Source organism: Ostrea edulis, chromosome 4 (assembly GCF_947568905.1).
Source record: "Ostrea edulis chromosome 4, xbOstEdul1.1, whole genome shotgun sequence".
Taxonomy (NCBI): domain Eukaryota; kingdom Metazoa; phylum Mollusca; class Bivalvia; order Ostreida; family Ostreidae; genus Ostrea; species Ostrea edulis.
Window position 1 is genome coordinate 26,494,442 of NC_079167.1, and position 11,083 is coordinate 26,505,524.

At 35.6% G+C, this 11,083-nt stretch overlaps 3 protein-coding genes across 5 annotated transcripts; all 3 read left to right on the forward strand.

Moving 5' to 3' along the window:
- Window positions 1–2,775: 2,775 nt before the first annotated feature.
- Window positions 2,776–4,325, forward strand: LOC125670950 (uncharacterized). The gene is made up of 3 exons (XM_048906402.2): window positions 2,776–3,486; window positions 3,644–3,827; window positions 3,960–4,325. The coding sequence occupies exons 1-3, from the start codon at window positions 2,807–2,809 to the stop codon at window positions 4,182–4,184; spliced, it is 1,089 nt and encodes a 362-aa protein (XP_048762359.2). The 5' UTR covers window positions 2,776–2,806; the 3' UTR covers window positions 4,185–4,325.
- Window positions 4,326–7,181: 2,856 nt separating this feature from the next.
- Window positions 7,182–8,271, forward strand: LOC125668232 (uncharacterized). Of its 2 annotated transcripts, XM_048902084.2 has the most exons (4): window positions 7,182–7,594; window positions 7,673–7,794; window positions 7,906–8,000; window positions 8,097–8,271. In XM_048902084.2, exons 1-4 carry the CDS (start codon window positions 7,290–7,292, stop codon window positions 8,121–8,123), a joined length of 549 nt encoding a protein of 182 aa, XP_048758041.2. In that variant the 5' UTR covers window positions 7,182–7,289; the 3' UTR covers window positions 8,124–8,271. The 2 variants fall into 2 exon arrangements, with proteins under 2 accessions (XP_048758041.2, XP_056017515.1); XM_056161540.1 differs by having other exon boundaries at window positions 7,906–8,271.
- A 1,283-nt stretch (window positions 8,272–9,554) lies between these two features.
- LOC125670111 (uncharacterized) lies at window positions 9,555–10,889 on the forward strand. Of its 2 annotated transcripts, XM_048905090.2 has the most exons (4): window positions 9,555–10,141; window positions 10,278–10,384; window positions 10,569–10,663; window positions 10,756–10,889. In XM_048905090.2, exons 1-4 carry the CDS (start codon window positions 9,699–9,701, stop codon window positions 10,780–10,782), a joined length of 672 nt encoding a protein of 223 aa, XP_048761047.2. In that variant the 5' UTR covers window positions 9,555–9,698; the 3' UTR covers window positions 10,783–10,889. The 2 variants fall into 2 exon arrangements, with proteins under 2 accessions (XP_048761047.2, XP_048761046.2); XM_048905089.2 differs by lacking the exon at window positions 10,756–10,889 and having other exon boundaries at window positions 10,569–10,732.
- The last annotated feature ends 194 nt before the right edge of the window (window positions 10,890–11,083 follow it).

An 11,083-nucleotide genomic window follows, 5' to 3' on the forward strand; every position in this document is an offset into this window, starting at 1 on the left:
ACTTAAATAACATCTTCTTTACTGCTGTTGATACTAAATTGAAACTAAATGGATAGAGCAGGTAGTCTTTCACCAAGATTGTAAATTTGACGATCCCCAGAGTAAGGGTTCTGATCCCAGGGCGGGGTCAAACTTGTTATATAGTGTTTATGTGTAAAACACTTAAATAACATCTTCTTTACTGCTGTTGATACTAAATTGAAACTAAATGGATAGAGCAGGTAGTCTTTCACCAAGATTGTAAATTTGACGATCCCCAGAGTAAGGGTTCTGACCCCAGGGTGGGGCCAAATTTAGTTTATAGTATTCATGTGTAAGTTTGCTGATACTGTATAAAATCTAAATGCTTCTTTAGGAATAGCAGAAAAGGACATACAAACAAATGGTGAATTTCAATCAAAACCCAGGGTTATGACTTTAGGATGAGTCCAAATTAGGCATATGTTTTGATGTTTTAATGTTAATACACCTATTATTTAAAGCCTTTCACCAGTGTATGCACTTTTGAAGGCAGTGAAGTTTTAAGAACACATCTTTGTTTTATACTGTTGCTGAACATTAGAATTTAGCTTAGATATTCAGAACAGGGAAATTTTTTTCTAGATTCCATAGCCCATGGAAGTAGTGATACTTTTTCACTAATATTCAGGTGACCGATAAGGCCTGTGGGTCTCTTGTTTTTTAAATTTGACCTTTTCCACACTTTCTATATTTTGTACAAAATAGCAATAAATCTCAGAAGTCATAGGACATTCTATTTCTTTCTTTCTAAAGCTGCATCATAATACTTGATTGAATAGGCTTTTTAAAAAAAATAATAACTGTGAAGTGTGGTAATGTCTTGATTTTCTGTATCGTCTAAATCAGAGGATAAGTCTTGCAAATTTGTTGAATTGTCTGTTGGAATTCCCATAAGCACAAATTGTGCTCCTTTTTTAGTTGACTTTTTTTATATTCTTATGAGACAGGATTTATTCTAAAGCTTCTACAACAGAAGAAAAAATCTCTAAATGTGGCCTTTAACTCTACATTTTGATATATCGACGACGTTTTATCTATTAACAATTCTCATTTTCATTCATATGTTGATTCGATGTATCCCAGTGAGCTCGAAATAAAAGACACCACAGAGTCTCCCACATCTGCTTCGAATACCTTTGCTTCGTTATCTTCACATTTCCATGCATATTGTTAACATTGTTATTATGAATAAAGAATAAGAAATGCATTAAATCTTAACCTTGAGGAACTCCAATATGATAACTTATATGAGTACAAAACACAAACCCGGTAAAAAGTCTGCTTGATATTTCTGGAAGGTTGTCAATATGAAACTAGTTGTAGGGTTATTGTATTGTATTGTAAAAAAAACAAACAAAAAAACAAAAAAAAAAAACCCCTCACTTTTTAAAAATTGTTTTCCCTGACTTACACAGTATAAGTTTTCCTCAATGTCACACTGTAATCTAATTTCATTTAATTGTGTTTTATTTTTGCACTCCTCTTCCTACCCCTGTAAAGCGACTCGGAGTAATTTATCTTATATAATTTTTATCATTATTATTCTTTGACGTGCGTTATTTCTACTTCTTCAATAAACTGAAACGGTCAACCTGGCGTCGGACAAATTCTATGAAAACTCTAACGAAAATTCACCTGCGTGATGTATCTTTAGTATGACCACGCATTATGTACATCACTTGTATAATAAACTCACAGTACAGGAGAAAAGTGATCGAATAAACACCTTCAGTGCGCATAAATCGTTTTATCTGTATTATACCAGTATTTTGATCTAATCTTTAAAAAAAAAAAAAAAACAACAGCGGCCAAATTGCAATTTAGGATCTTTTCAAGATCGCTTTATTTCTGTACATTAATTATATTCTTAATCGTGTTTGTGTGAATCACTAATGTATAAAAAGAAATCTTAACTCATGGAGCATGTTCATCAAGTAGTAACGAGTGCCTGAAATACTGCCGAAATTTAGAACCGTGTGGCTTTCTCAGTTTTAATAGATTCAGTTAACTTAATATGCATAATTGTTTTCAAAGTTTCATCTGATAGACAAGGAAATCTAAAAAGATTTATGAATTATTACAAATTAACGGACAGTACCGTGTTAAATTCAAGTAAATGATTATTATTGCGGACATACACCTGGTGAAATTCAGAGTCATCGCCGGACACGTTGATGTAGGAAGTTTAAGCTTATCCTTTGATCGCCTACCCAGCGTTCTAACTTTATTATGATAATGACTCATTGATTTCGTTTGCCATATATTTTTGACAGAGTCTATAATTCATTGTCACTTTTTATTGTTGTGCACGTATGCTGCACGTAATTTCTCGCCGGTCATTTACAGCCCACTGGTCACTGTGCGTTGTCCTGACTGTCCTCTAAACCGTATATTTACGTCATGGACCTTAACGACCAGTTTAATATCAACCGACAATAAAATTCTTGTATGTGTACCCCCACGAATGACAAAACTTGTGAATTTCATTCATGGAGAATGTTCCCATTCATGAAATCCTGGCACTCCGTGATGTGTGCTTCCTGGAGGTGTAAAATGCGTAAACAGAGCGTAAACATGTGGTGGTCACTTTGTTATAAAAAGAAAACAATGCTTTTAGCAGGCATAATCGAGTTAGAAAGACAATCAGTTTTATCCAATCTTTCTTAATATCTATTCTTTTTTGCAAGACATGCATTTCTTTGCTTTATTTATCGTCCTTCTACAAATTGCAAATACAGCCACAGTCCATATAGGTCACCCTGTTAGACTTAGAAATTATGTAACGATGAGAAGGCCACGATTTCCAATGAGATTTTTCCCACTAATCGGCAGATTTTTCAGAAACAGAAGAGTGAGACCAACCAGCAGACCGCCGACACACTTCCATGTTCCATTAAATGGAAGACAGTTCGAACACTTTCATGCCTTTGGAGACGTAGATCATACCCACGACACAACATTTCCATCTGTAGTCAACTCGGAAAACGGAGCCGGGTGGGATATTCCGGTTCAATGGAGAGATACTAATACCTGGTCTTTGTTCGACAAGGTCAACCCGGATTCTGTTCTCGTATGGAACAATGATCTTCCCGACAACAAACCTGATGCCATTCCAGACTCTTCGTTACCAAATCGGCCATTATTTCCTGATAGTGTTCTTCCATCCGATGTTGAGGTTCCGGTCATTACTTCAGAATTTCTACCTACGTCAAACAAGCGGAAGGAACCTGCGGTTACAAGACCACTACCTCCAGTCTCAACGGAAAACGATGGGGTTTTATTACCAGGAATCATTGTAAATGTAACTGATAGCAACTCTACTGACTTAAACAGAACTCAGAAAAATACGGGAAATGACACAAACACGTCTGGAATAAACAGCAATTTTGTTCCAGTTTCCATGACGACACCTGAAACTCCAAAGGCGGTGAATAAAAAGACAAAAGAACCATCTTGTCACAAAACGTAAGTTTAGCTTTAAAGATATGTTATCGTTGCTTTAAATAGAAATTTCTGTATTTATATATCTCAGTTTTAAGTAAGTACAGTGTAGTATTTATATATCTCAGTTTTAAGTGAGTACAGTGTAGTTGACATTTAAGCATGGCTTTCTATTTTTAAGGGGGTGTTTGACTGGTCACGAGTGTGTCTACTCCGGATCTTACATCTGTCCTATTTATATACCGGAAGTGGACTGTAAATGTAGAGCAGGTTGCAGAGTGGACTATACGTTTATACCTTTTGGGACAACTGTTACCATGGATACCTGTGGAAATTCATGCTCTTGTTTCAATATGTTCGGAGCAGTAAGTATAACTTTGTTTCCTTCAAAGAAAATATTTCAAAACTGTAACAACTATTTTTGATTGAGACTACTAGTCACTATAATCAATCTTAATGAATACGTGTATCATTAACAATATTCATTTATTTTCTAGCCGACATGTTCAAACAAACCTTGCGTAGATGACCCTCAAAAACAAGTACCAGGCAAAATTCTCATACCGGAAGTAGTCAGCGCCTCCACACGGCAAAGTCCGTTACCAACACAGGTCTCTTTCGACATCACCACGACAGATCAGCTGGAAATTAATCAACCAAAAGACAACATACAAATGAACTTCCCGGTGATTCCAATCGTCAAAGATAACCAGAAGAGTTAAACTGGCACTTTACTTCTAAGACACCATTTTCCAGCCGCGTACAATACTTCAAGAAATCCCACATGTACTTATATGTTTATGTGTTTTATAATGCTATGAAATCCATTGGAATAAAATAAACATTATTATGAATTACTCTTAGATCTTGTATATTCTTTCAAGTTAATCAAAAGGCGTTTATCTAATAAATGAATTCATGTTTGATTTGTAATTCAATTGTGACGGTGGTTAAATAACAGTGACTTTTTATCTCGTAATTACGACTTTTGATCACGTTATTACGACTTTCTTAAATCATAAAATTACGGGTTTTTTTTTTAAATCTCGTTATTGCGATTTTCTTAAATCATAAAATTATGGGTTTTTTAAAATCTCGTTATTGCGATTTTCTTTCCTAAGTTGTAATAACGGGGACCAGACTAAGTTGCAAGTAGCCTAAAATATATTGATTTGTTTTACATGATGAAATCATTGATAACGCTTATACACTTGTAATGTTTTAAATACCACGCTGGACATTCGGATCGAATCGGATACTAAGAACCGGGTCAAAGATTTAAAACGCCGTTTTGGGATCTATTCACTCAGGTGGTCATATTCAAGACCTGGTTGATGTATTTTCCCTCAATGATTTTCCTTTTCTGTGAATGCGAATGACCTCGCATTTATTAGAGATGAATGTCATTTACCAATTTCTTTTCTTTGTATTACATTGAATGTGGGCTAATTATACACACAATCTTTCTATCACGTTTGCAATACCGATAAATGAAATTCCCAAACATCACTTGCAGAAAATAAAAGTTTTTAAAAACTATAAATTCTAAGTAATTCAAATTACTGTAATAGACATTTTGTAATTAATTAAACATTTCTTACGACCTCTACTTGCATAGTAGATGATAGATATGGCGCTAGCACCCTAATCTTTTTAAAAAGATAAGGTTGTAACGATCTAGTTTGCCAATACAACCTATCATTGGGTCAAATGCTGTCTGACGTGTTTCGTACCGATTGTTAGGTCGTTCTTGGCACACTGATTTTGACTACGGATAACTCCGTTTACCTGATCAAGATGTGGGGCTTACGGCGGGTGTGACCGGTCGCCAGGGAATGGGTACTCCCCCTGGGTATGAGATTGATCACTGTTCGTTATCTTCACCTTTCATTAATATGAAAGGGATGTATACTCGACAAAATGTTCTCTTTAATTCAACAAGGCGGGATGTTTTTTCGTGGTGAAATCATGTCCAAATACTAGTTTAACACTAATGTCCTATCAGCTAGAAGAAAGATCACCCATCACCACCGAAAAAAAATGCTCAAGGTATGTCTATGATAACTTCTAAGGTATGATAAAAATTATTCTTGGACAATTCATGGTAATCATCTGTTTGTAATGTCTTAATGAAATCAGTTTTGAATGATGCGATTTGTTTTCAAAGCGGTGTGATTAACATAGCTTTTATTCAATCGTTTGGTTGATTAAATGATAAGATATTGTCCAATAGCATTCATTTTGAGCATAAGATTGGCATCTTGTCGACATCTTTTCACCGACTTACAACAAATATCATTTCAATGACTTCATTTTTGACGATAAGCTACAAGTCATCATGTTGACTTTACTACAACCAAGACGAGAAAATTATGTTGTTCAGTTCATAATGATGGATATTAGCAACATATCAACTTATTGATATCGACATGTCCATGTTTAGTGAACAAGGCTCTTGAACGTAACCGTACAAAGAGGACAATGCGTCTCGCCTTGTTGATTTTAAGGGAACATATTGCAGAGTAAATTAATGTTGTGAACATTAATACTTTCCCCCCCAGTTAATTTTGACGTTCCAATCAGTCAATTTATCAATATTACGAGTTCCTTCACTTTCTGATTGTCGTTGTACAGTTATTCTTCCAAAATGAAAATGCGTCGTGTTTTGAAAATATTTTGTATTTAACAATAATAATTAAAAAATATATTATGTATAAAGCAACGATTCGACACATAATTCGCGATTTATCGTGATATAAATCAAAAAGTAGATGGACAATATACGTTTCTTTAGTATATGTACATGTATTGTGGCAACAATCTCTCTCTCTCTCTCTCTCTCTCTCTCTCTCTCTCTCTCTCTCTCCCCATACTGATCATCACGGGGGACATTGAACACCTTGTTTTCTTGCTTCTTGCTTACAAAAAGACTATATGATGTAGTACATAGTCTTAAAAAGTAATTAAACTATTTGTACCGACGTTGGTCATTGAATTCTTTCCCTTGTCAAATTACATAACGTCGATATGCGCAGGTAAAAAAAATTCCAATGAAGCAAGCAAGAGAGATAACTGCTTTGACTGTTAAAATGGATTTATGCTTAGAGTAGGACTTAGTGGGCATCCTTGAAGAACGCCTTAATAGAATTGATTTTACAGCAATGGTCGAAAATTGCAATATGACGTCTAAAGTATTCATGATATAAAATATTTTCATTTGATAAAATAAGCTCTGATAGATGTTGTATTTACCCATGGAAATCATATCAGATATATTCAATTAGTAAAATAAAATCTGTCAAAAAGGAAAACCCATTGCATATTAAACTACAGCAAATTGGGGGTTTTTTATATAGAGAAATTGGCTATCAGTTGGTAAACTTATTAAGATTTCTAACAGCAAGATTATCACTCTTTCGATATTACCGATTATGAATGACAAATGTCGCCATTTCGTCTGATATCTTAACCAGTTTTGACAGGTCTTACGAAAGCCGTTATAAGTCGCGGCTGTATATGTCGTAGTAAGCGTATTTTCCGTAAACGTGGGTTGTATGATGTATGTCTTGTACCCACACCTCTTTCTCCCAGGGATCGTGGTTGTAATTCGATAAATATACCCACCAATATATGGACATGTTTACCTAGTCATAAATAAACACCAATACACACATGTTCATTTCGTCACGATTGTAATTACTCAGTGGATATTTGTAAACATTGTGGGTTTTTCAAATCTACGTACATTGGATAAAATATTCCACGAAATAATTAGGAAAACAGGATTTACGATTGTTGAGATATCAGTGCGCATTAAAAACATCAAGATGATTTATTTTTTTACATTGCTGTGTTGTTTGTCATGTTTTATCCATGTCGCTTCGTTTATCTTTATTCCATGGCCTATAATAATTTTCGATGATGCCGGAAACGATGCTTCTGGGAACGTTTACACTCCATTCTTGGAAAATCAACCACGTGCCCCTGAAAACAATAGGATGAGGAGACCCCAGCCTCCCGTCACCAACATGAGACCTCTCCTGCCAAGGAATCCTCAAAACAGATTGTATCCCTCCAGACAACAAGTCGCGACTCCTCAAAACACCATCAAGTATATCACTCCGTACGTCAGGTAATGGCAATTTCTAGAATAGGAATAGTAAACCTTCAATAATGAAAAGTTGAATAAACAACATTCGATTTTGTTTAGTTCGCCTTACTGTCCCGCAGGACAACAATATGTTTACATGCCTCCGACACTAGATGGCGATGCAGTAGCATCCATTTGTCCTCTCAACAACCCCATCCATCCGCTCTGTAGATGTCAAACAGGTGTGTTTGTTTACAAAGACTTATTCAATATTTACTACTGCGATAGGATTTTTTTACGATCCATAAACATTCTACACGGGTTCTATATAACAATCTGTCTTTTCCTTGTAGGTTGTCGACATAAAAACTTCTTTATCCCGTATGGAACGTCAGTTATGGTTGATAAATGTGGAAACAAGTGCTATTGTAATAGTTTAAATGGCGAGGTAGGCTTTCAATGGACCCCAATGTTGATAACAAACCAATTAGGAAACAAATGGATTATATATATTTCGGTTGACTGTCCTTTTTATGTCTTGCAGGTGGAATGCGAATTTGACAGTTGTTAAACGAGGCTCTACATATATTTTCGTAAGCACCAAGAAGTTGTTAATTTCAAATCTATCTGGTTTGATCTGTATCTTTCATAAAGACTTACATGTACAATCGCTAATGTATTCCAAAGATTTTTATAAATAAAAATATATTTACAATGAGCACATCCGTTATTTTTCATTGTCTACAAAATGCAATGGCGACATCGGGATTTTAGAGAGGTCGGGAAGAGTGCCAAAGGCATGATTTGAGCACCGATAGCACAGACCCTTCGGAAAGGAGGGTCTAGAGGTTTGTTCTATCAGAAAAATTAATTTAAATTGAAGTACGTGAAATAGTCAAGTCTGGGTTTGAAAGATATCCTAAAATCAAATCCGAAAGGGCTACGTTATTGTAGCTATAGATAATGTCTCAGACGAGAATATCTTTGAATAGTTAAGAAATAAATTACATGAGGACATGAATTGCAACGCTTTACGCCAGTATACTTCATGAAACCCGTTTATATATATATATATATATATATATATATATATATATATGTTTACTTTTACTAAAATAGTCAGACTGTATTTGTCAAGATTCGCACGCACATTGTTCACATTCATGAGGAAAAGGCCATCATTTCAATTGGTACAGATACCAAAGGTGAAAAATTGGAAATGTATACGTAAAGAGGGTAAAACTCTTTTCTTGATATGTGTATGGTTTAAAAGAGGGGGGAATCCAGTTGGGAAAAGTTACAAAAGCGTCATGGTAAAAGACAACAGAAGGAGAAATGTTATTTACAGTAAGAACACCTGATCTAGACCTGCAAAAGCTGTACGTTAATGACATCAGTGTTTGTGTACATAAAGCCTTATGACGGTATACGCATCTGAACTTCGCAATTCACTAGAAAGTAGAAGATGAATTAAACTTGAGTCGAGCTTTTTCTTCACCATACTGTAGAACTTGTTCTATTCTTATTTATGGACATCCTTATATATTTCATATAATTTGATATTCATTTTACACGAGTAGTCAATATTTTCTAGCAAATCAAAATTTAACATTTGAAACTTTTCAACATTATGTAAAATGATTCCGTTGAAAATTATGATACTACGTATAACGCAAGGAATGGCAGACGATTGAAGACAGAAAATATGCTGAGTTGATGTAAATTTCCAGTCATCTGGTCGCCCTTGTATATGTGGTCAAAGGGCCAAACCTAAATAAAAACACGTTATAAACAGTTGAAGCATTTCTTTGGGTAAAACTATCCCTCTAGGCTGTGGAAAAACATCAATGTATTGCAGCACATTCCTCGGACCGCCTGTCACCGAACAAGCCCCTGTATCCACCTTCTACATTGGATGGTCATAAATGAAAAGCCAATCATGCAAGACCTCTCTATCTGTAATGATAAGCATGCATGGCGTTACGTTGCTTGTCAGAATCTGATTGATGGGCATGATTTAGAAATCTGAACACGAGCTGACGTCTTTTAGCTCTCATACCCACACTAGAAGCGTCACAAGTCTGTTATAAATTCTAAAAACCATCTACAACAACACATTGTGTGATATATCCAAAGACCAAGGACAATGAAGATCCAAATAACTGTATTTGTATTGTGTTTATTATCTATAACAAATGCTTATTCTTACAAAAGGAGAAAAAACTGTGTGAAACGACGTTTGCCATATCCTCCAACGTACCACTATTATAGACCGCAGTTTCCTCCACTTCGTCCAATGCCACAGCCACAGTGGCCGATATGGAACGTACCTGCTCCAACCCCTGTGGATATGAGGTTTTATGAGGTTGTAGGGCAACCGATAAGAGGCGACATAGGACAGACACTTCCTGTGTTTCCGCAACCACAGCCTCCCATAGACACTAAACCAATCGTCCCGGATAATTCCGGACCTGTCATTGTAAATCCAGTAAAACCAGTAATTGAAGATTCCGGACCCCTCCGAGGAGACATAGCACCTACCCGTGACACCATGCCACCTGCTGGGATCGGTAAACCTTGCAATGCTTTGTGAGTATACATGTAGATCAGTCAATTTGGTTATGTCCCATACTCGTATACAAAGTATCTAATATCTTTCCATCGTTTTTTAAAGATTACAGGAATATTAATTTTACTTATTAGTGACTATTTTTTTCTTTGACAGGAGTAATAACTGTGCTATGGGGGAAGTCTGCATGTACGTTGACCAGTCTGTGGGAAATAGCTTCGTATGTCCATCTGCTGCTGCAGTTTCATGTACTTGTCAACCAGGTAAATATATATATTTTAAGAATTAGTCACTACACTGTCCACATCCTCTGCTAACACTTGCCAAATTCCCCATAGATCTATTCTGAGCACTCTGTATTCCTAAGACCTCACACCTCTTTAAAACCTTAATCAAAACGCACACTAATACACAAGTCCATAATGTACTTTCTGTGGTGTTACACAGGGTGTCGGCATGGGGACCTTTTTATTTCACTTGGTAACACGGTGACGGTGGACCAGTGTGGCAGCAAGTGTTCTTGCATGTCTTTATACGGAGCAGTAAGTGTCCACCTATCAATTATTGTTGCAGTTTCAGTTTAGATGTGTACCACTCCTAACCCTCAAATCAAAATTCTTTGTTTCACTTTCAGGTCAGTTGTGAGAAAAAAAATTGCTAGGTCAAACCCCAAGCATTACATTTATGGATCAAGAGAAAGCCAAAGACTTTTCTACAAGGTTTATGAAATTGTCATTATTTAACGTATTTAATAAATTATGTCTAATATCCATTTGTTATTTCTGAGTGAACAAATGAAATGGAATCATCCTATATGTACTTCGTCGGCTCATACCCCGAGTTATTGCACCATGTGATGTAAATAATCTTCAATGGTAAGAAACATATTTAGATATCAATTTCAGACAAAGGTGATTATAGAATATAATATAAAAAATGTTCTCGCTGTCTGATTATTCAAT